The 21,530-nt window shown below is 50.2% G+C and overlaps 7 protein-coding genes across 7 annotated transcripts; 4 read left to right on the top strand and 3 right to left on the bottom strand.

Annotated features, from left to right (window-relative positions):
* Positions 1-248: 248 nt before the first annotated feature.
* On the top strand, positions 249-897 carry ALT_6890 (proteasome maturation protein; the record flags this gene model as incomplete). The annotated part of the gene is made up of 3 exons (XM_033559566.1): positions 249-251; positions 338-770; positions 830-897. 3 exons carry the CDS (start codon positions 249-251, stop codon positions 895-897), a joined length of 504 nt encoding a protein of 167 aa, XP_033415457.1.
* Positions 898-1,775: 878 nt separating this feature from the next.
* On the bottom strand, positions 1,776-2,723 carry ALT_6889 (uncharacterized protein; the record flags this gene model as incomplete). The annotated part of the gene is made up of 2 exons (XM_089600148.1): positions 1,776-1,933; positions 1,994-2,723. The coding sequence occupies 2 exons, from the start codon at positions 2,721-2,723 to the stop codon at positions 1,776-1,778; spliced, it is 888 nt and encodes a 295-aa protein (XP_089455610.1).
* Positions 2,724-6,237: 3,514 nt separating this feature from the next.
* Positions 6,238-7,515, top strand: ALT_6888 (uncharacterized protein; the record flags this gene model as incomplete). Its single annotated transcript, XM_033559568.2, has 2 exons — positions 6,238-6,496; positions 6,569-7,515. 2 exons carry the CDS (start codon positions 6,238-6,240, stop codon positions 7,513-7,515), a joined length of 1,206 nt encoding a protein of 401 aa, XP_033415459.2.
* A 1,491-nt stretch (positions 7,516-9,006) lies between these two features.
* On the top strand, positions 9,007-10,834 carry ALT_6887 (putative MFS monosaccharide transporter; the record flags this gene model as incomplete). The annotated part of the gene is made up of 5 exons (XM_033559569.2): positions 9,007-9,103; positions 9,155-9,262; positions 9,322-9,862; positions 9,915-10,301; positions 10,369-10,834. The coding sequence occupies 5 exons, from the start codon at positions 9,007-9,009 to the stop codon at positions 10,832-10,834; spliced, it is 1,599 nt and encodes a 532-aa protein (XP_033415460.1).
* Positions 10,835-11,392: 558 nt separating this feature from the next.
* On the bottom strand, positions 11,393-12,899 carry erg8 (phosphomevalonate kinase; the record flags this gene model as incomplete). Its single annotated transcript, XM_033559570.2, has 2 exons — positions 11,393-12,497; positions 12,550-12,899. 2 exons carry the CDS (start codon positions 12,897-12,899, stop codon positions 11,393-11,395), a joined length of 1,455 nt encoding a protein of 484 aa, XP_033415461.2.
* A 784-nt stretch (positions 12,900-13,683) lies between these two features.
* On the bottom strand, positions 13,684-14,730 carry ALT_6885 (sterol desaturase family protein; the record flags this gene model as incomplete). The annotated part of the gene is made up of 1 exon (XM_033559571.2): positions 13,684-14,730. The coding sequence occupies one exon, from the start codon at positions 14,728-14,730 to the stop codon at positions 13,684-13,686; it is 1,047 nt and encodes a 348-aa protein (XP_033415462.2).
* A 2,526-nt stretch (positions 14,731-17,256) lies between these two features.
* On the top strand, positions 17,257-21,069 carry ALT_6884 (pentatricopeptide repeat protein; the record flags this gene model as incomplete). The annotated part of the gene is made up of 1 exon (XM_033559572.2): positions 17,257-21,069. One exon carries the CDS (start codon positions 17,257-17,259, stop codon positions 21,067-21,069), a length of 3,813 nt encoding a protein of 1,270 aa, XP_033415463.2.
* Positions 21,070-21,530: the final 461 nt, after the last annotated feature.

Genomic DNA, 21,530 nt, shown 5'->3' with positions numbered 1-21,530 from the left:
TTCCTCTGCGGGCCCGGAGAAGCTGGACGCGCTATGCGATTGGAGCCTTGGCACCTCAGGCTAGTGACTATCGTAATGCTAGAGCTACCTACGATATCAACCTACTCAGCTATCACCTTGACTTCACCACCTTCGTCATACAACTTCCATCTGTCTCGTTCATAGACCAAGAAGCTTCATTGATTGAGAAACTCTGAATTCAAGCCTGTTATCCATTAATCTACACCTCCAGCATCACCACCGCCAAAATGGTATGTCATATCCTTTCAATTGCCATGGCCATTACCAGACAGTCGAGCTTGCAATTCCTCGAACAGCGTCACTAACGCACTTGCAGTCTCTCCGCATAGCACCCCCAGCAAACTATGCTACCCAAGCCTCCAACACAACCACCAGTAACCCCACCGCTCGCCCATCAAAAGGCGCCCCATCCGCCCCCGGTCTCCCCGACACCCTCCGCAACAAGATCACCCTCCCAGCACCCGTGGGTCCCCCGTCTAGCAACCAAACCGCCGTCCCCTCATCGACACATCCACTCGAAGCCCGCCTGCTCGCCTGGCGCCAGACCCAGGACGCCTTGAAGATGGAGACGCTCCGTCGGGCATACGGGATCGCAGAACCTGTGCGGCGCGGCATGGAGCTCAAGATCGTGCGGGATGGTACTTTCCGGCCTGCGGTGCTGGGCGGAAACAAAGGTGGTAATGTGCACGAGGACATTCTGGTTCTTGGGGGACGGGATACAGAGATTGGCTGGGAGGATATTTTCCAAGGTCGGTTGAATGTCTGGATCTCCGCTGCCGGAATGACGATGCTAATACTTTTGATGCAGGAGACGAATTCAGGGAACCGCCTTCCTTCCATGACGAGATGGAGAAGAGACTCCGGGTGGAGTTTTGATTGGGGTGTCAAGCTTGTTCTGTCTTCTGCTTAATTTTCCCATGAGTCGTTACGTTTCTGATACATTGTCAATAAAGACCTTAGGATTCTAAGACTTGTTTCTCTGCGATGTCTGGCAAATTGTCCCGGAAAGCTACATTAAGACTCTGTGTCACTACATGAACTTCGGAAAATGCTGGTAATCTTCAAAAAGAACAACTTTCATGAGTTCATTTATGTCCACCTGAGTTCTGTACATCATTTCGATTTCCAACCTGGCCCTCAGGGTGACCTAACGAAAAAAAAAACTATGTCCTTGAGCGATGATCAGACTATACATTGCTCTCTGAATAGTGAGAATGAGGCAGTCTGAATTCTGCCAGATTGATATCAATGTCAGAGGACGATTGCCAGCAACACCCACCGTAACAGCTTGGGAAGACGCTTGAATGAAAGGAGTACTTGGGGTAGTTTGGGCAAATGCCAAGAGAAAGCCACCAGAAAGGAGAATCGGTAACCGGACAAGAGTAAACCAAAGGGCCATGACGTTGTTATCAGCTAAGAACGAGACTAGAGACGAATAAATGGCAAGATGGGAAAGAAGGGGTATATAGGGACACGGATGATGGGAGACAAGACGCAATCGAAGCACTGTACATGTGATGCGAAACAGGAAGGTAGAACGGGAAATACAATCAGAAACCGCAAAAACCAGATGTTAGAGCACAATCGCGATTATCCATGACGCCAGCCCTTGCGTATGGTCAGCCAATATGACAAATCAGATACCATGTATCAACAAAAAAGACGGAAATGATCGAAAGATAGACAAGCAGATATGAACAAGATGCCGTAGAAGGCACATCGCCCTCCTTTAATGGTGTGAAGGCTTAAAGATATCATTGGATGATACAACGACATCCAGGACTGCGTTCACTGGCCTCACGTTCCCTGCTATACGGAGCTTTGGCTGCCTTGGCGTCTTCTTCGTCGACAATTTCTTGAGGCTTGACTGTCATATGTACCACGTTGGGAGCATCTTTGTTGAACTTGCAGTCTGAGACGCACAACATCAGCTGAAAGTCTAGAGCAGTGTTTACGTAGCTTCGTTGCCTACCTGATAAAGGGGACTTGTCGTCTAGCAACTTGCCAAACGAAATCAATCGGATAGAGCTTGGAGAGGTTGGTTGCGACTCCCAGTCTGTCAAACACGTAAAATCATCAGCACACGGTTCGGCCTTCTTATCCTGCGTTGCGCGGTGGACGCCGACAGCTCCGCTCCTACCTTGTCTCCATTCCTTCCAGATCAGTTCCTTCAGTGTGTATACACTCATAGCAAACGGATCGTTACTCTCGACGTTGATACCCCGCTTTCGTAAATATTTCCCATCGATCTCGAAAGGATGACGAGATCCTGTTGTTAAAAGGAGTGTGATGGTCAACGACGGGCCGGAACCCTCCACTTCCTTCGCGGCGGCGTCTGATGCGTCTGATAATGGCTCAGGGACTGGCGTATCAGTCGTATCTAGTCCTGTAGTATCTGGTGGTTTGTCATTTGTTGCAGAAGCGTCGCTGATGCTCTGCTCGGCGGTGATAATCGGTGTACTGCTATCGTGGACACCAGCGGCTTGGGTGGTGTCCGTATTATCATTTTTCTGGGTGTTCTCGGTCTCGCTCTGGGGAGCAGGAACAGCGGCGTTTTGGACAGGTTCCAAGGAAGAAACTGCGGAAGTTTGCGATTGTTGCTGCGGTTCTTGAGGGGATTCGAGCGTTGCAGAGGGAGCTTCGTCCTTGATCCCCGGTGATGCAATGTCCGACGGCGGAGGGTGAGGGTCGTTAGAAGACATCTCGAGTGCGTTTCAAACCGCAGTTCACGATCGATTCGTGGGGTTAAAGTAGAAGTGAGAGAATAGCAACGTCAAAGAAAGAGGTGAGAAACGATTGGATGTGCCTTCCGCGGACTTAGGACAGGGTCCTCGAAGGGGGCGACGGCTGGTGAGAGGGTCGCTTTAAACGAGGCGTGGGAGGGAGGCAACCGACGAATACATCCAAGAACTCGCAACTGAAAAATACAGAGAAGAAGAAGAAGCAGAGATATCAATAGATAAATAAGAAAAAATGGAATTATGGTGGTGCAACAGAGCACTTGCGTAAAGGAGGAGACGTAAAGGAGGAATCACAGAGGTGGAGTCGTAGGTGTTGGAGGACTACTTGGTAGTAGTCTCAGTAACAGGACAGACGAGTCAGGCAAGGATCAGGAGGGGAAAGGCAAAGTAGAGCACGCAAAACTGGTCAGAGAATTATAGCACCAGGACAACTGGGTGATGGGTAGCCAAATCTCTAGTTCAACTAGGAGTTGGTGCTTTGACTCTTGGTTTGATTGTTGGTCTGGCCCACGGTCGCAACCGCAATTTGCCCCCTCTGAAACTCCCTAAAACAGAGGGTGACAGATGTTTCCCAGAGTAGGTAACGACAGTCAAATTTCAAACAAATTATCAATAATTACAATGCAGAGTGCGCCACAGACTATGAAAAGTGAATTCGACCTTCAAATTTTTACCAATGAGCCTATTTTTATTCTTCCGTTTGTCGTTACAAACAACTGACTACTTCATCTTTTGCGCGCAGGTATAATCCAGTCATCGCCGCTGATCATGGTCGCATGCGGAGAAGCAATGTGATCTGCTCCCGGAAGTCGAGGCTCATGCTAGCAAGGTAGCGAGTAGATATATGCAGAGTAACATAGAAGCGTTTGCACTTGCCTAGGCTTACCTCGCAATCCTTGCATTGCATAAGGACCCCTCAACTTCGTCGGGGTAAAAGCGTCATCCGGATAGGGGACCCACGGGTATCTCCACAATTGATCTCTGATGGAGACGACCGACTAAGAGAGCATCAAATAGTATTTCCATCTGAGTACACCTTTTGACTGAGGCTCTCCAGGACTCTGCGAAGCCCCTTTACCTGAGAATTACTCCGTGTACCTCCGTCATTTGCTTCTGTATACCAACTGCGATCTGGCGTAGGCGTGCATGAATATGCGTAAAGCACCACGGCCCTCTCCACTATGCCTACAATGCCTCCTGCGTCTACTACAGCACCTATATCGGCTGTTATAATTGACGGGCGAGGGAGCTCATGAAACTCAGGCATACTTAAGGAACTGTGGTGCACAGTTATATGCAATATATGTATTAAGTGCAAACTTGCCCGCTTTGCGACATGGATGCATGCGAGGATGGATGGCAAGAGCTTATTGGGATGTCGCTTGGACAATCCTACTATGATTTGTGATTCTCCGGCTTCTAACATCTCTATAGAGAGCAAGCCTTGAGCCGTACCTCGTTGTATGAGCAATACACGAGGACAGATCTTGACGAGATATCAGCTGTCCCTTCTTCCATTGTCCATGTGTCAACACGACTCGACGAATGCTTTCCTCGATCTGTTTTGTATAATTTGATCGACCGTCGCTAGAAGTCGTTCCTCAACTCGCGAAGACTGTGGGTTCGTTCTCTGGGCAGTTCGAAATTTCAAGTATCTTGCACCTCGATAAGGATGGCCATTTTGTTGAAGCCATGCGTCACTGTATCTAACGGTTCTCTGTCTGTTGTTGTACTCGCATATGCCATTATCTCGACGGTAAAAAACAAATTTCTGGCTTCTGTCTCTCTCTTTCAGAGGTTAGCTCTCAATGTCAGGGATCTTGAATGCAACAGGAGTTATCAACACATGTAATTCATTGAACCAGGAGACTGTACGGACTTTCAAAGCCTGATATTTTGCCTATGAGTAGTAGTGTGCGGCACAAGTTTGGGCCCTGGATATGCACAACGCGGTTGGAAACTTTCAATAACATCTCAACGTAAATATCATGTAGATTGTCGAAGACTTGAGAATAAATATCACCTGTCATTATGCGACGAGTTGTCAGTTTTGGTGCTCTGTATATCGAGGATTCGCTCATATCTGCTTGTTCAATAGTCCCAGGAACTCTGTTCGTCGCTTCTTCTAAAATGGTGACATTCACTATTGAAGGTCTTAGCATCTATCTGAACAGAGCGGGAAGTTATTTTTATCTGGTAGCAGTTGTCTCGAGGCTCTTCTTGGTTGAATACTTCGTTGTGGTCGATTGGTGTTCCGGGATAACCTTGACTGCATCACAATCATGAGGATATCAAGATGACTACCAAGCCATAAACTACTGCAGAGAGACAGCCCTGATAGAGAGGAACATAACATCTCATAAACATTGCAGGTGATCATGCCTTGGAAACCGAGATCACAACAAGCTGGACAAATAATATTTGGACATTGTTACGAAGTCTAGGACTTGAAGCCAAACAGGTCTCGCGGAAAATGCCTGAGGCTCAAGCGAAAATTGCTCTTCTGACCCCCTTAGTTTGCAGCTAACCAACGAAAGGGCGCAAAAAAGTCTCAAAAATCGAGAAGCTCCTGGATGCCGTGGTCTGTCAAAACCTGCCACCGAAGTTCTATGATTTAAGTCCTATTATCAAGGTCCACCCTCCGATTACAAGGATAAGGAGGTATGGGGTCCAAAACTACCTTTGCTCAGCAGACGTAAAGATAAGACCTCTTGGAATCTTATGGTTTGAATACAATGTGGTCCGAGCGGCTAGCGCTAAATACCCCACAATTCGGCAGGCTTGCCGGCCTTGCCCGCACCTGGGGAGAGCTAGATATCCCTTATCACTACAGCCTCCTCCCTTAATCATGAATTCTTGTATAACTTCCTTATAATTATGTATCATAGTATAGTTTCACATCCTTTGTAAGATATACTAGTTATGGCCTATTCAATGTACAGGAGAATAGATTGTTCACATGGGTTCATTCACTCTGCACCTAATGGCGACATCAGTCATCTAGGTACAAAAGCGAGTTTTTACTTGTTTATGCTGGCAGTGGCTCATGATTTGCGATTATCAAATCAAACGATGCGATGTCACCTGCACACTAATAACCTGCTCTTTTTCTCCTTTCATTTCTCAGTAGAGGCATGACCTTCTTTCTGCGCGTTCCTCGGTACTACAAAGCAATTTTCCCACGGCTCTGCCAATCGATCGCTCCAAATAAGCTCTCCGGGATAGCCTTTCCATGGTACCAAGCTCACGGTTGCACAGTACAGGGTAAGTTCTACAATTCTCAACTGTCATTTGATGTAATATTTTGAAGTTTACTCCGAATCGGAGGATAACTGGAAGCAACACTGACGTTGGTCATGTGTTCAAGGGGTTCAGAACCATCACTTTAGGACTTCGAAGATTTCTGCCTTGAAGGATCTTCAAAAGCTCACATTACGAGCAAGCTCATTTGTTCTTCCTCTCCTTCAACGGCGAGATGGAGTCAGCAATTGATATGTACTGGTTCCACAATGACACTCCTACTGTCGTGACTCAGATACTTCGCGACTTGGACAAGAAGAGGAAACTGGCTATTGTATTGGAACTGACTGAGCCTGCCTTTTTCCTGCCCGAGGCCACGGGTAACAGGCCTGTTGTGCTTCGGGGCCGCTGCACATTGCTTGTAAAACGGCCGCTGAAAATCAAACAGGTTGTGGTGGCCCTGGACGGGTTTTCGTATATCAGATGGCCCAATCGTAAGAACTGACATTAGCCACTCCCTTATACCCCATGCTGGCTGTGCTGACTAACATCAACTCTTGGGACAGGAGTTCGCGAAATGGGAAGCGTTGTCAATTGTGCTTTGACACTATTTAATTCGAAGAAGGACTCCAAGGCTCAGTTCCAGTATCAGGTGAAAGAGCCTGAGAAACCCATCACAGGTGTCACGGAAGTTGAAATGTCGAAGAAGAAATTCAACAAGCTTCGCGAAGTGGTTTACAAGCTCCATCTGCGTTCCACAAAATCCGTCCCGGAGCTCAAGCCCGAATGTTTTTCACCTGGAAAGTACTCTTATGATTTCGAAATGATACTGCATTCTGGCCTGCCGGAATCTACATTCGTTGAGGGAACGATAGTTCGCTACCATCTCAAAGCCAGCGTCAAGTGTCACTCCATGCTCCGGGGGATGTACAAATCGACCGAGGTCGACGCTGTTCGCTGCCCTGCCGATGCCTACGTCGAAGACTCCGTGGGCGGCAATTGGCCGCTACATGTTGACGGCGTTCTGCATGCAGATATTACCCTTTCCAGGAAAGGCATCGCTTTAGAAGATTGCCTTCCCGCCGTATTCAAGTACAAAGGATACAAAGATACCAAGTTCCGCAAACTTCACGTCTTCCTGGTTGAGGACGTCAGATATTATACGAGGGATGGGACGCGAGCCGGTAAGGCTCCCTATAAAAAGTATCTCATACATGAGACGCGGAATAACGACCTCAGACCGGATGTGCACTGGCAACGAGAGGGTGAAGTCTCTGAAGAGGAGCTTAACCCCTCTGAAGCAAAATCGACAAGATTCCCTATATCGTCTAACAACTGTGACACTCCAGACGGCGCTGCTCTTCCCCCGAGCCAAACGATTAGCTTCGACCTTGAGCTAAAGATGCCTAAGTGCAAATTACACAGAGGTGCCCCAGACTTCAGATACATGCACTATGACACCAAACTTCGGAGTGTCGAGGTGTCACACTTCTTTGAGGTAAGACTACCCTGATCAAAACTATACTTTCCACACCCTGCTTTACCTTAATGCTGCCCTGATTTCTATCCTGTGGTGACAAACTGTTCCTTTTGTATCAACAAGCCTGGTGTGAGCTGTTTTTAATCTGAATATGTGAATACAGTTTCAGGTGTATGTTTTCATGAACAGCAGGCCCGTTACAAAACCTTTTGAACAACTGGTCCCCTTGACGCTTCGCTCTTGCTACGCCAATTCAGGCAATACAACCTTGCCTACCTATTGCGAGGAGCGTTTGCCGGTTTACTCATCGCTCTCCCCGGATGCCCCACCGTCGACTATTGATCATGATCATGATCGTTGATATCACTGACTTGGATCTTCTCCACTCGCCGCGCTGAGACTTGGCTCCATTTCCAATTCACATGGCTCTCAGATCGGAAAGCTCATCGTTTTGTATCTGCAGCGGGCTCTGTGCGAGATGTGCACTGCTGGACAAGGCGACAAGTTGTGCTCACTTTCCCGTCATTTCCGGCTAGCATGGCGTCGATTTGCCCCATGTTGAATTGCGAGTGTCCTGAAGCGTTGTACAAGCTGACCTCGAAGACATTTCCCATCTCAGATTCCTTTCTCGTGTGCATAATTGTGTTGCAGGGTGACCGGTTCACTCTTGCCTCAAGTCTGCCTCATGTATGGTTCATGTATGCCCCACGTATCCCTTCAGAATCTCTGATCAGTAAGCCAGTTTAACGAATGAAACGATGAAATATCGGAATTAATAATGACCGTAAGAATCTCCAATACCAAGGACGGGACAGACTTACCGAGGAATTGAGTTTTCGCAAACCAAGCTCGGAAATCATGGTTCATCGACAATTCCTTTGCACGGATGTGGGTACTTAGGGCTACCGTGTGGGTGGGTATCAATTACATCACTTTCTCCTCCGTTTCTCTATCCGGGCCAAACACGCTTCCTCTCCTCTGGAGATTTAGAGGCCAATCCTCGAAAAAGACATCATCAATACATCATGAGCGGTATTATGCGAACTGCAGTCGCACTCAAGACTCATTCGGCTCAGTCTCACCTCGGGACGCGGGCAGAAGCATTTGACTAGAGTGTGCGCGGGAGTCATGATGTTCTGCAGTTCTACTGTCCTCACAAGCTGATATTTCAGGACAGACAAAAGTGCCAAACGTGGAGATCAACAGAGGCGAGGGTGAAAAAATGAGCAGAAAGAGATTGAAGATTGACCAATTACCTTCCTATTGAAGACTGACCCACAACCATGGATAAAGAATCCATGCAGATCTTGGGAAAGCCTATGCCCTTACTTTCCTTCTACCGCATGAGGAAACTCGGTATCGAACTCTCTGAGCTACTCACTTTGACTAAGAGAACGGTGTCCACTCTGACTTCATAGTTCTTGTCCATATGCCAGGTAACTATTTCTATGGGTCTGCCTCGCGCAGGGACTCAAATGTTTACTCGAATTCATTCACACTGTCTTCGACTACCGATTCGTAACCATGGCGCCGCCCACTTTTGCTGGCATGTCCGGACGGAAACTGTCCTGGACTGTGTCGACGATTGCGACCATGGGATTCTTATTGTTCGGATACGATCGTAAGTAACGCGGGCTGATTGATTGGTCCATGCTAACAGAGACAATGGCAGAGGGTGTGATGTCTGGCATCATCTCCGACCCGGCATTTAACAATGTCTTTACAGCAACCAAAGACGATAACACCATGCAAGCAACTGTGACAGCTGTTTACGAAGTCGGTTAGTACCGATCTGCGCCACTATGTACTGCGGAGCCTAACCCAGTTCACCACCGATAGGTTGTCTGTTCGGCGCTATCTTCGCCTTGATCTTCGGCGAGATCCTTGGTCGCCGGAAAATGGTCATCTGCGGCGCATCGGTGATGATTGTTGGAGTGATTATCCAAGTCACGTCATTCCCGGGCTCGCTACCTCTGCTCCAGTTCATCTTCGGCCGTGTCATCACAGGAATCGGCAATGGAATGAACACGTCAACCATCCCGACGTATCAAGCCGAATGCTCCAAGACGAGCAATCGAGGTTTGCTGATCTGCATCGAGGGAGGCATTATTGCTATTGGAACCATGATCGCCTACTGGATCGATTTTGGTGCACACTACGGGCCATCAGACCTGGTCTGGCGGTTCCCGATCGCCTTCCAGATTGTTTTTGGCATCGTGATTATCGTGGGCATGCTGTATCTCCCCGAGTCGCCACGGTACTTGATTGCGCAGGATCGTATCGCAGACGGCGAGAAGGTCTTGGCCGCGCTGGCAGGTACGGAGATAAGTGATCGTCATACGCAGCTGGAGAAGCAGTTGATTGTAGACTCGGTCCGAGCGTACGCTCCCCTACTTCGTACATCGCATTTTCATAGCTGACATGCGCCCCAGTGCCGGTGCCGAAAAAGCCAGTTTCAGAGACCTCTTCACCGGAGGACCATCGCAGCACTTCCGCCGGATGATTGTTGGTTCGTCCTCGCAGGTTTTCCAGCAAATCTCCGGTTGTAATGCAGTCATCTACTACCTGCCGGTCCTCCTGGAAGACTCAATCGGCCAATCGCATGACTTCGCTCTGCTCATCGGCGGCGTCAACATGATCTGCTACGCGATCTTCGCCACATTCTCCTGGTTCTTCATCGAAAAGATCGGCCGGCGCAAGCTCTTCCTCGGAGGAAGTTTCGGCCAGTGCGCAGCGATGATCATCGTCTTCGCGTGCCTGATCCCCGGCGACGCGCAGACAGCCAAGGGCGCAGTCTTCGGTCTCTTCCTGTACATGTGGTACGTCACCAACCCCAGCTCCTTTCCGACCTGAAAGTTCCAAAATCTGTACTGATTCCACGCCCAGTTTCTTCGGCGCAACCTGGCTCCCCCTCCCCTGGCTCTATCCCGCCGAACTCTCCCCCCTCAGAACCCGCGCAAAGGCAAACGCCATCTCCACCTGCAACAACTGGCTCTTCAATTTCACCGTCGTGATGATCACCCCCGTGATGATCGAGCACATCGGCTGGGGCACGTACCTCTTCTTCGCGGCCTGGAACGCCTTTTTTATTCCAGTCATCTGGTTCTTCTACCCCGAAACCGCGGGCCGGAGTCTCGAAGAAATCGATCTGATTTTCGCCAAGGGCTTCGTGGAGAAAATGAACTACGTGCGTGCTGCGAGGGAGCTGCCGCGGCTTTCAGATGAGGAGATCGAGGCCAAGGCGGCCGAGTATGGGATTCTGGACGATAATGAGAAGACTGAGGAGAGAGTTCTGGAGAGGGATCCGGCGGCGACGGCGGAGTTTTCATCTTTCCAGCCTACTCAGCTATAAACCGGCTGGTCTGGTTGGGGCTGTTATCTTTGGATGACATGGTTAATGATTGTAGTTGATGAATTTGGCGTCCTGTCACTTTGAGACGATTTGAGATGTACTAACAGCATGTTTTGGACATCTGGTATCATTGCTGACAAAGAAGGTATCGAAATCTAGAGCTCAGCTCCTGTCAGATAGGGAGTTCCGTCGTGATAGAAAAGTTCCTTGCTGTTGAGATCTTCATATTGGCTTCCCGTAGACCAAGCATCTTGCTGCTACTATGAGCGAACGTAGACTATATGGGATTCGACTGCTAATGTTGCCTCTCTTGGTCGCTGGCACGGTCTGTCGGTTGAGTCCTTTTATTAGGGGGCTTAGGCAATAATATGAAATATTGAATTGAATCTTTGCCTGACCCTTGAGTAAACTATCGCAGTCACGCTCATGCTATGCTATTGTCATGCCATCGTCATCCATCAGTAGCTTTAAAGCCGAGAAGAGAGTAAACTTAACGAGATCAAGCGTATAGAATCGATCTTGTAGTCATTTCTCAAGGCGGGTGCAGAAAGCTTTCCCCTACACCCAGCCAGCATATTGGTCGAGCATTTCGTTCTTGACTCCCTCTGATCCATGGCGGACGCCCAGAAGCCTGACTGTCCCAATCTTGCCACCAAAATCATCCTCCACTCTGCTCTCCCATGTCTCAAAGAAAGCATTCAACCTGTTGATCACTTCCGGACTGTCTTGGATGAGGAGCGCAATGGCGTCGTAGCCACCGGCTCCAGGAACCACACCTCCAATGACACCTTCCAGCTCGGACAAGGCATCGAGTAGTTCTGTTTGGACGCGCGGCTCGATTGGGACATCGGACTTTTGAGTCATAGTACGGATATGGTTACGCGAGCGCTGAATGTAGGTGCGGACATTTTCAAAGTCACTGAGGCTATGCTCGTCCGGGCTCTGCGCCAACCGTCGGAGTTCCAGGCGGAGTCTTTCGTTGTTCGATTGCAGAGCACCCCAGAGCATATCGGCCTCCTTGTGATTCTGCTTCCGCCACTCCAGAACCTTCCTCACCATGGAAGGAGTCTGCGAGCCGCATTCGACGTCACAAAGGACCATTTGCATTCCCCGTGGCAGCTTCATGCCGAAATCGAGACATTCGGTGTCCCAAGGATGCTCGGGATCGGCGTCTTCCACGATTCGAAACAACCGCTCTTCAAAGCCCGGAGAACCAGCGTCGCCGACTGATTCGAGGATCGAGGGGGAGAAGCGTCTGTAGAGACAGGAGCCGTAAATGGCAGCTGCAACATCGAAGCCGGACCCGACTTTACCCTGCGCCGCACAGTGGGCCGCCTGGGCCAGGTTGTGAAGCTTGTCGCGGCCTGGGCCGAGGTCGTCGGGCTGCATAGTACGATGGATGACGAGAGATGATACCAAGGCAGTGACCAAGGCCGCTGAAGAGCCCAACCCCGTCTTGTGTGCCTCCTGGAGGCGAACACCGAAGTTCACGAATCTGCTTGACGACTGGAGCCCGGAAGCTCTAGAGAAGGCCGTCTCGGAGTAGTAATCGTTGTCGGCGAGAATAGTAATCGATAGTGACCCGAAATCCTTAGAGTCCGCCACATAGCTGATGTAAGTCAAGGCGAAGTTCAAAGAGGTCTCGACAAATGGGTTGCGTGGTCTGGATGGGGTCAGCTCCTGAGCACTTGTGGTACTAGAATACTGTTGCTTACCCATCATTTCTCTGTTTCACTACGACTCCTCCACCATTCTCGCATCTTTGTATGCTATACTCCCATACCGCATCCACGAACTGTGGGGAGTTTACGACAATGGTGTCTTCGTCTTCCTTATCTCCATGGACATTGCCTTCCATCTGAGGCACGTCCGACTGGCCCTGCGCAGGCCCCGTCGCGGGCTCCCGCCGATGATTCCTTCTCAATTGTTGGACAATGACATGAATTCTGGCGTCGAGAGCAAACACAGTCCCAGTGTAGCTGCGGTCCAGGACCAGATAACCCCCAGTGAGGAGGACCTTGCCCGGCGCGGACAAGGCCGTTACTGCTGGGGGAAGAGGGGGCATGGTGAAAATCAGGAGCTCGACGTCAGAGTTGGAGAGTGGATGAAGGAGTTAGATCGAGGTGTTATAAAGTCGGCGGTCCGGTATCAGGGGTTTAATGGGAGCTAAAGGAACGTGGCGTCAGCATTTCTGCAAGCAAGCCAATTGTCTCCGCACACATGTACGAGACACTACCAGATCGGACATACATGTCTGACAGAAAGATTTGTGCAGTGTGTAACCAAAAGAAAAGAGTTGCCTCTTGCAATCAAGCGCTCCAAATCGAGGGGCAGATCTCAGTAGCCCCGCCTTCACTACTTTGGGGGCTAGACAAAGCGAAGAATTTCCACAATGATCATAGGACAACTCAGTGAAATTGGACGTGACGATGAAGTATATTGGCTCTTTCTGAGGTCCTGGATTAACTAGATATTCTTTGCGATACGCATCATGCTTATCACTGCCTGGCGTCGTCCCAATGTTTTGCTACTTCCATGCGGAGTTAATCGGCCGTGGCTAGTGTGGAGTGTGGCTAATTGTGGCGGAGGCTACGGACATTATTCGATCACGCGATATGGATAAGGTCAGGACTCAGAGGGTTTCATTACATGTATAAGGTAAGTTATATACAGTCTAGGCCATCAGATATGCGTCAAAAAGGTTTAATCCTTTTCAAGGCCGCCGCGCCGGTTTCCAAGCATTTAACCACCAACGCCTTCATACAACAATGGATTTAAGAAGCCGAATAACAAGAAAACAAAGGCGTGACATCATAAAGAGAAGGAACTGCGCTTCGTGAGACCGTCGCTCACCACAGAGGCAGCGTAACTTTATTGTTGTAGTCAATATTGTCCGCTCTGGCTTCGACGCGCTCACGGCATGTGCCGAAAATGCGGTCCCAAAGGCGTGTCTGCTTGCCATAGTTGTAACTACTCTTCCAGCCATAGCGGTGGTGAAGATCGTGATCCTCGATGACCAGCTCCGCATTGACGAGCCTCAGAAGCCAAGTCAGCGTCGATGGTGTGAATGTGTGAAGACGGACCCCGCTGTGCCCGGCAAGCTCTGAAAATACCACATACTGGTGGCAAAACCACCACTCATAGAAGCCCATAGGGAGGCCCATGAGCTTGAGGCTGAAATAGGCCATTATAGGAATGCCCGCAATGTCAAAAAACTCCTGCTCACTATCCGCATAAAGCGTCAAAAGCGGATTCGGGTGCTTGGTGAGGTGATGAGTGCGGTGGTATTTCCAGAGGCTGCCGACATCGTGCATGAGACGGTGGTACCAATAGAACCAAAAGTCCAGAACGATGCCATAAAGACCGATTTCGAGTGGTAGCCAAAGCCAGTGGATAGAAGAAGGTGGTAGGGCGGTCCGGTAGCTCAGGAAGACTGTGAACATCGGACGGAAGGTGGATGTCGAAAGAAGCGACTGAACGACTTTTACGACACCAACATCGGGTACACCGTCTCGCTCATGCTTGTCGCCGTCGAAAAACCCAAGTCTGTGGCCGAGGCGGCGGAGGATGTGCAACTCATGAATGGCAATCGCCTTGAATGCCGTGCTGTAGAAAATAAAAGCGGCGACTGGGGTTAGGTTGCGACTTGTATAGGCGACATAGAGCCAGTGAATGGCAAATGGTATTAGGGCGTGGACGAGGACCCAGCGGTTAGTTTGCCATTCCGTCATGAAAGGCACCTTGTCGTCTTTGGTGTGTACTGGAACGTCTTTGTCGAGGGCAGTAGGATGTATGCCAAGCACCTCATAGAACCAATGGAACACAGTCCACTGCTCCTTATCAGTGCGCCATGTAGACTTCATCGAGTCCTTGGGATTGCGCATTGCGGTTGCCATGTTGGCCTCTTGGTTGCGGTCCCTCTATTATCTGCTTGCAAGTGATTCTTCATCCAAGAGGGAGGGGGATTGGCCGGGGAATGGCCTCTATTTTATGTTTCAGCTCCTGTGGCGTCATGGTTTGAAGTCCAGAAGATCAATGTGGATGCCCTCGGCATGTGAATTAGTAGATCTGTTCATGTGGGGTCTGGGGGAACCCTGGTATAAGAAACCAGCACCGCGGCTCTCCTAATGACGGCTGTGCAGATCCTCGCATCCTCAACGAAACAGGGGCTGGAGCTCGCAACCTTTGGCTTTTTGGGATCATTGGGACCTTGCCAAACCACACGCGACAGACGCATGATGCCGATTTGGACTTGTTCTTAGTGTTCATTGGGAGGCACTCTTCCCCGCACTAAGACTCTAAGAGACCTCGGGCCTTTAGGCAAGACAAGAGTTTTTTGATGGATCTTATATCTGAAACGTTTCTACTCTCGACACAATCAGTAGGTATTCTTTCTCTTCTACAAGACAGTTGCCATCAGGACTTAATCTCACCATTATTATTGCATTCAAATTGCGAGTTCCAAGGGCTACAAATGAAGTTTGCGCTGTATGCGATTCCATGGACATCGACGTGATGTATACAGTCTTACGGATCGACCAACACGAAACCGTTCTCGGTTAGAGTACCCCAAACAGACAGTTTGCCCATTCCCGGAAAAACTGCCTGCCGGTCCGTGGTAATCAGGTGTACGGAGTACCCCGGTTAAGACTGGAATTTGGGGATCCCCATCGCGTTGCATGCCCGATTGGGACTGGTTCCTCTCAATCTACATGGTCTTGGTCATAATGTAGCTACATTTCGAAAATTTATCTACTTACTGTCTAGACCAGCAATGTCACATGGATAAAGAGCTGGCATTTCCCATCTTCCTTGTGGTTGCAACTCATTCCCTGGCCAGTCGCTGGCAAGCAGTTTGCTGTTGCCTTGTGTTTGGTGTTGTGCTGGCAATGCTCGCTTAAGAGACGACCACTTCTCCGTCCGAACTGGCTATTTTCACAAGCACAAACTCTACCATATGAAATCAACAAGACTACTATGGCTGCGCGGAAATGATTACGAATACTATGGCATCTGTCTTTGCTTATACCGTCGATGGACAACAAGCTCTGGCAGACCTGATCTGTCAGGCGCATCATACGATTGAGAAACAGCCTGTGTGCAAGTTGTAGTATATCGGAAGATCGGGATGCAAAGAACATATATGCAAGATTGGATTCTACATAAGTAGCCCAAACAACCCAGCAAGCAATGGCATCGAAAAGGCCTGAGGCAAGCATGACACTACCTCATGGATGCCACTGCGGGAGTGTCATGCATAGTACTGCAGTGAAACACCGGGTCAGAAGTTTCCAGGCACACTCGGACTCTAGAACTCCCGTCTATGTCAAGATTGTAAAACGAGTCTCATACGTACACAGTGGCAGCGATGAAAAGTTGTCGGTCTGAACAAAGTACGACCCTGACTCCCTAAGGCCAGCACTGACATAACTCTCGGACTCGGCGTTTCGGCATTATGGGATCCGTTGTTGATCTCGGAGGATGTTGAAGACTCCGGACGGAACCATAGCGTTGGCAAAGAAAATAAGCCGGAATGAACGGGTGAGTCACCATGCTGCGCCCCTGTCAAAACAACCAGACACTTCCGGCAATCCACCAAAGAATCAGGGACGGGTGAAAAATACCTCCTGCTTTTCCCTAAGCCCCAGCGGGAATTCACTCTCTCGCCTCTTCGATTGGACAATGTGTCCCTTGACCCGGGAACGAGGGCGACCACCTGATCATCTCATCGTAGAAAAGTTCAAACCTTAGGCAACGATTTTAGATAGTTTCTCGAAGGCTTCCTCCGCTGACGTTTACTGTTATCCGACGTGCATTTTCTTTCCCCTTAGTCGTTTCGAGAATCTGATATCAGGACGCGATCTGCCAGGTGTCATCATCAATTTTCCCCCTATCTCCCACCACCACATTCTTACATATTATTTGAAAAGGGCAATTTCTCTTCTAATTGCGCGCCATTGAAAGGTCCTATCTAAGCCTTGTGGAATCCTTTCGGGACTTGTGGACAAGTGGACACTGAGCACTGGACTCTTTGCCCCATAAAGAGCATTTCTTGCCCGAACAGTTTAGTCCCTCTGGATCTGCACTAATCCCTTTCTGGATTAGTCACTGATACAGATCATTTTCGTCTTCTCTCAAATATTGTGTCGTTTCCTCTGGGGATCAGGTTCTCCCATTTTCACCATTAATCGACTGTTACTTCTCTTCGCGTTTTGAGGTCCCTCTCACCTTTATTACGCGCGTTCTTTTGGCGACCTCAAGTCGTCAAATGAACCTGCATCATTTCTATTATTTTGATTGCAAGGTATGCTTGATTTGATTCGGTACCTGGTGGGAAAAAAGAAAAAAAAGAAATAGAGACAGTGTGACTAATCAATATACAGCATCACCTCTTCCCTTTGAAGAGGTCTCCCGCAAGATAAATGGTGTTCAAGCCGTTCACTCACCTCGCGCGTCAGAGTTTCACCAAAGCCTTCACCCATGGCTATGCTCAGTCCGTAGTTGCCGCGTCGCAGTCGTACGCACCGTCGGCAACTTTCAATCAACTTGCCAGTCAACCCGCCAAATTCACTCGGACAAGTCAATTACAAAATGTTTTCCAGCCATCGAGTTCGTCGGGTGCTGGTGCCAAGGCCAGTCAGGGTGGTTCTGGGTCCGGAGACTTTGGGTTAGCGGCATACTATGCGGCCTGGCAGCACGCCCAGCAGACTGGCGATGACAGTGACTGGAAACAGTTTCAATTCAAGAGACGAATTGGCTGGAAGCCGACTGGGGATGATGAATCAGTAAAGGTGAAGGTGGGGGAGAAGGCTACGGACTCTCAACCCGGTCTGCACGACTCACCACGCGTCACCAAGGCCTCAGCCAATGCCGAAATCAGCGCTCAAGTTGAGGAGGCCGTAGCACGAGAAATCCAGATTCAGGAGGAACAGGCACATGCTGAGGAGGCGGAAGCAAAGGATGAGGGTACTGAGGCATTCCCTGATCTACCGCCGGAGGTTGCCGCCGTCTCCGATGCGACCGCTGAGCAGTCTCGAATCGTTTCCGACCAGATTGTCCAATTAGCCTCGGGCAAAAAGTACGCTGAGATCCCTGCCGCTTTCGAGTTGCTTCTTAGAGATGGCCTCACTCCGACCGTTGGTGCTTACAATGCCTTGTTGGAATCTGCCGTCCGCCTTCACACCGACGTTTCACATGCCATCCCCAAAGCTCTCGATGTCTACTCAGACATGCTTCGTCGCAGGGTAATTCCCGATGAAGACACCTATCGCACACTGGTCGAGCTTTTTGTCACCCGCTCTCATGAGACGATCAAGGCCAAGGAGTCATTGGAGCAGGAGCGCCTTCGCTATGGAGGCATGGAAGAGCCTGGCAAGTTTATGCTGCACTCTAGTCAGTTGGAGCGCGATCTGCTCGCTGAGGACCACTCTCTCGCTATTGCTGTCAAATTGTTCAACACCGCAACTACTCGTCACTCAGATCTGGTCTTCTCTCTCGATATGTACCGCTATCTTATCACAGCATGTGCGAAAGAAGGCCAAGTTGAGGATATGATCCGTATCTATGCCCACATGGAGTCGCATAAGGTGACGCCACATGCGTCTATCTTCCCGTCAATGATCGATGCCTTTGCGTCTAGCGGCGATCTGACCAGTGCTGTGGAGTGCTACAACGAATACAAGGATCTCGCAATTTCTGATGATAATGGCACGTTCAGCATTGTCCAGCGTTTGGACGGTCAAGTGTACGCTGCCGTGGTCAGGGCTTATCTTTCAGCCGGAAAGGAAGAAAATGCCTTGCGCTTCCTTGAGCGCATCCGTGGTTCGTTTGATGAAGTCGCTGAAAACCGTGAAGCTCGCCAGGAGGCCGTCGAGTCCGTAATTGTTCAGGATGGCCTCGTGCAGTATTGTCTCAAGTCGGGCGAACATGCAAAGGCATTGGAGCACGCCAAGGAGCAGCTACGCGGTGGTGCTTTGGATCATGCCATGGCCCGCATTTGCGTCACTGCGGCGGATGCCGGTGATCTCAGCACCGCCTCCGAAGCGTACGGACGTCTCCCCTCAGACCCGACTGTGCGCCAGGGCCCCGCCATTGCGATGCTGGCATTGCATGTGCGGCAAGGCAATGTGTCAGAGGCTCGACCCCTGTGGCTGATGCTAAGCACCGTGGGTCAGGCAACTCCGGATATGGTTCAGCCGACGGTTATGTACGCCGTTGCCTTGGCCAAGAGTGGCCAGGTCGATGAAGCTCTTCTTGAAGCCCGCAATATGTTCGCCCGGATTCGCAACTCCTCTGCCAACAACACCGTCGTACTGAATTCCATCCGTGAACAAATTAATGAAAGCCTTCACCTTATCGGCCGTGTCCTCATGCAGACTGCCGCTGTTCTCTCCCCCCAGGCTGCCATGAACCTCATTTGGTCCATGACTGAGAATGGTGGCCTCGTCTCTCCCCTTGCTGAACATGCTGTTGCCAGCCTTGGACCTTTGGGTATCTCTCAGCTTGCTGCGCCCGACCTGGCGCTCGCCCTCCAGGTTCAAGCTGGTATGCTTCTCAACAACAACTCCATGGCCTTTGATGTGGCTCATCCTATCCGCTTCGCTCACATGCTTGACATCGCTCTGGCCACGAGACTCCCATTGGATGCTCAAACTACTGCCCTGGTCGATCAAGCCGTCGCCAAGCTGTTCAACAGCCGGCCTGATATGGTGAAGAGATGGCAGGACCATCTTAGCATGGCATCCTCGCCATCGTCTTTCCTTTCCGGTCGTCACTCTCCTGCTTCGGAAGTTTCCTCTATGACGCCCGCGTCTAGCGACGACTCTTTCGATCCGTATGCATATGCTACCGACTTCCGTGGATCTTCTATTATTGCCGAGGAGTTAGAGAGTACCAGCGGTCGCGCAGAGTCGCATCTGAATGAGGCTTTGACTCGGCTTCGGAACATGCGTCGCATTGGTCGCCATCCTCGCTATATCACCTATGCCAAGCTCATTAATGCGGCTACGAAGGCCGGCCGTGCCGACCTAGTGCAGGAGATCCTGAGCATGGCCCGTCGTGATGTTCCTCTGCTGCCTCAGTACCATGCTGTCAAGTATGGCTGGATTTCCATCCTCGATGCCATGGTTGCCTCCTGTTTGACTCTCGGAGACCGCAGCCTCGCTGCCAAGTACCACAATGAGCTCCTGGAGCTGGGTTCGGCACCATCAGCGAATACCTTTGGCCTCTACATCACCACCCTCAAGGAATCCACCAAGACCTTTGATGAAGCAACCGAGGCTCTGAAGATCTTCCATCGTGCTATTGCCGAAGGGGTTGAGCCGACGTCATTTTTGTATAATGCGCTTATTGGCAAACTTGGTAAGGCGCGCCGGATCGACGACTGCCTTCTGTATTTCGCCGAGATGCGTGCCAACGGCATCCGCCCCACCAGTGTCACGTACGGAACGATCGTCAATGCTCTCTGCCGTGTCAGTGATGAGCGTTTTGCCGAAGAGATGTTCGAGGAGATGGAGTCGATGCCCAACTACAAGCCGCGACCCGCTCCTTACAACTCTATGATCCAGTACTTCCTCAATACCAAGCGCGACCGCAGCAAGGTGCTGGCCTACTACCAGCGCATGCAAAGTCGCAACATCCAGCCCACCATGCACACCTACAAACTGCTCATTGACGCCTATGCGTCCCTGGAGCCCGTGGACATGCCTGCTGCTGAGAAGGTGCTGGAAACTATCAAGGCCTCCGGACAACAGCCCGAAGCCGTACACTATGCATCCCTTATCCATGCCAAGGGATGCGTGATGCACGACCTTGATGCTGCCCTGGATGTTTTCCGGTCTGTTGTATCGAACCGCAAGGTGCGCCTACAGCCATGCCTCTACCAGGCTCTGCTGGAGGCCATGGTGGCCAATCATCAGGTTGCTCAAACCGAGGCCATAGTCAAGGACATGGCCGACCGCCGTGTGGAGATGACTGCCTACATTGCCAACACTCTTATTCACGGGTGGGCCGCTGAAGGCAACGTCGCCAAGGCCAAGGCGGTCTATGACAGCGTTGGCGTCGACAAACGGGAGCCCAGCACCTATGAGGCAATGACTCGTGCATTTTTGGCATCTGAAGACCGCGAGGGAGCCTCTCGTGTTGTCCAGGAAATGCTGTCTCGTGGCTATCCTACTGCTGTGGCCAGCAAGATCCTTGACCTGGTTGGAGGTGGTGCGCCGGTTGCTGCCATCTAAACAGGGTCTTCATCCGATGATGCTGCCTTCCCTTCTTCGTTTCAACCAGTTTGAAACCTATGTCAAATTGACAGAATCAAAAAGTACTTGTTCTAATGTTTCCCCTAAGTTGCCAGGGCTGGATTCCCTGTCTTCTGGCGATCTCCAGCCCGACGGCCTTTGTACAGGCATTCGGGAAGGCAGCGTCGATTTCTGATACTTGATTACTTCGTTTCAGGACTCATTTACACTGTGTTATGCATTCAGCGAGGGGAAGGCGTTGGTCAAACTGGGATTCATTATGTTGCGTGTATACCATACCACGTTGGTCGTTTTTCCTTTTCCATATTTCCTTTGTCTTATAGACCACTCTCTACTCCTTATCCTAAGGATTACCTGCTGTTCAAAAAACAATCAGGTCAAAATTCAAACACGATATGAATTACAATTGTAGCATACATTGTAGATACTTCGCATTGCCC

This window comes from Aspergillus lentulus (assembly GCF_001445615.1).
Source record: "Aspergillus lentulus DNA, contig: Alt12, strain: IFM 54703, whole genome shotgun sequence".
Lineage (NCBI taxonomy): Eukaryota > Fungi > Ascomycota > Eurotiomycetes > Eurotiales > Aspergillaceae > Aspergillus > Aspergillus lentulus.
The sequence above is the reverse complement of the archived record's forward strand: the minus strand, read 5'-3'. Positions and strand labels throughout refer to the sequence as shown.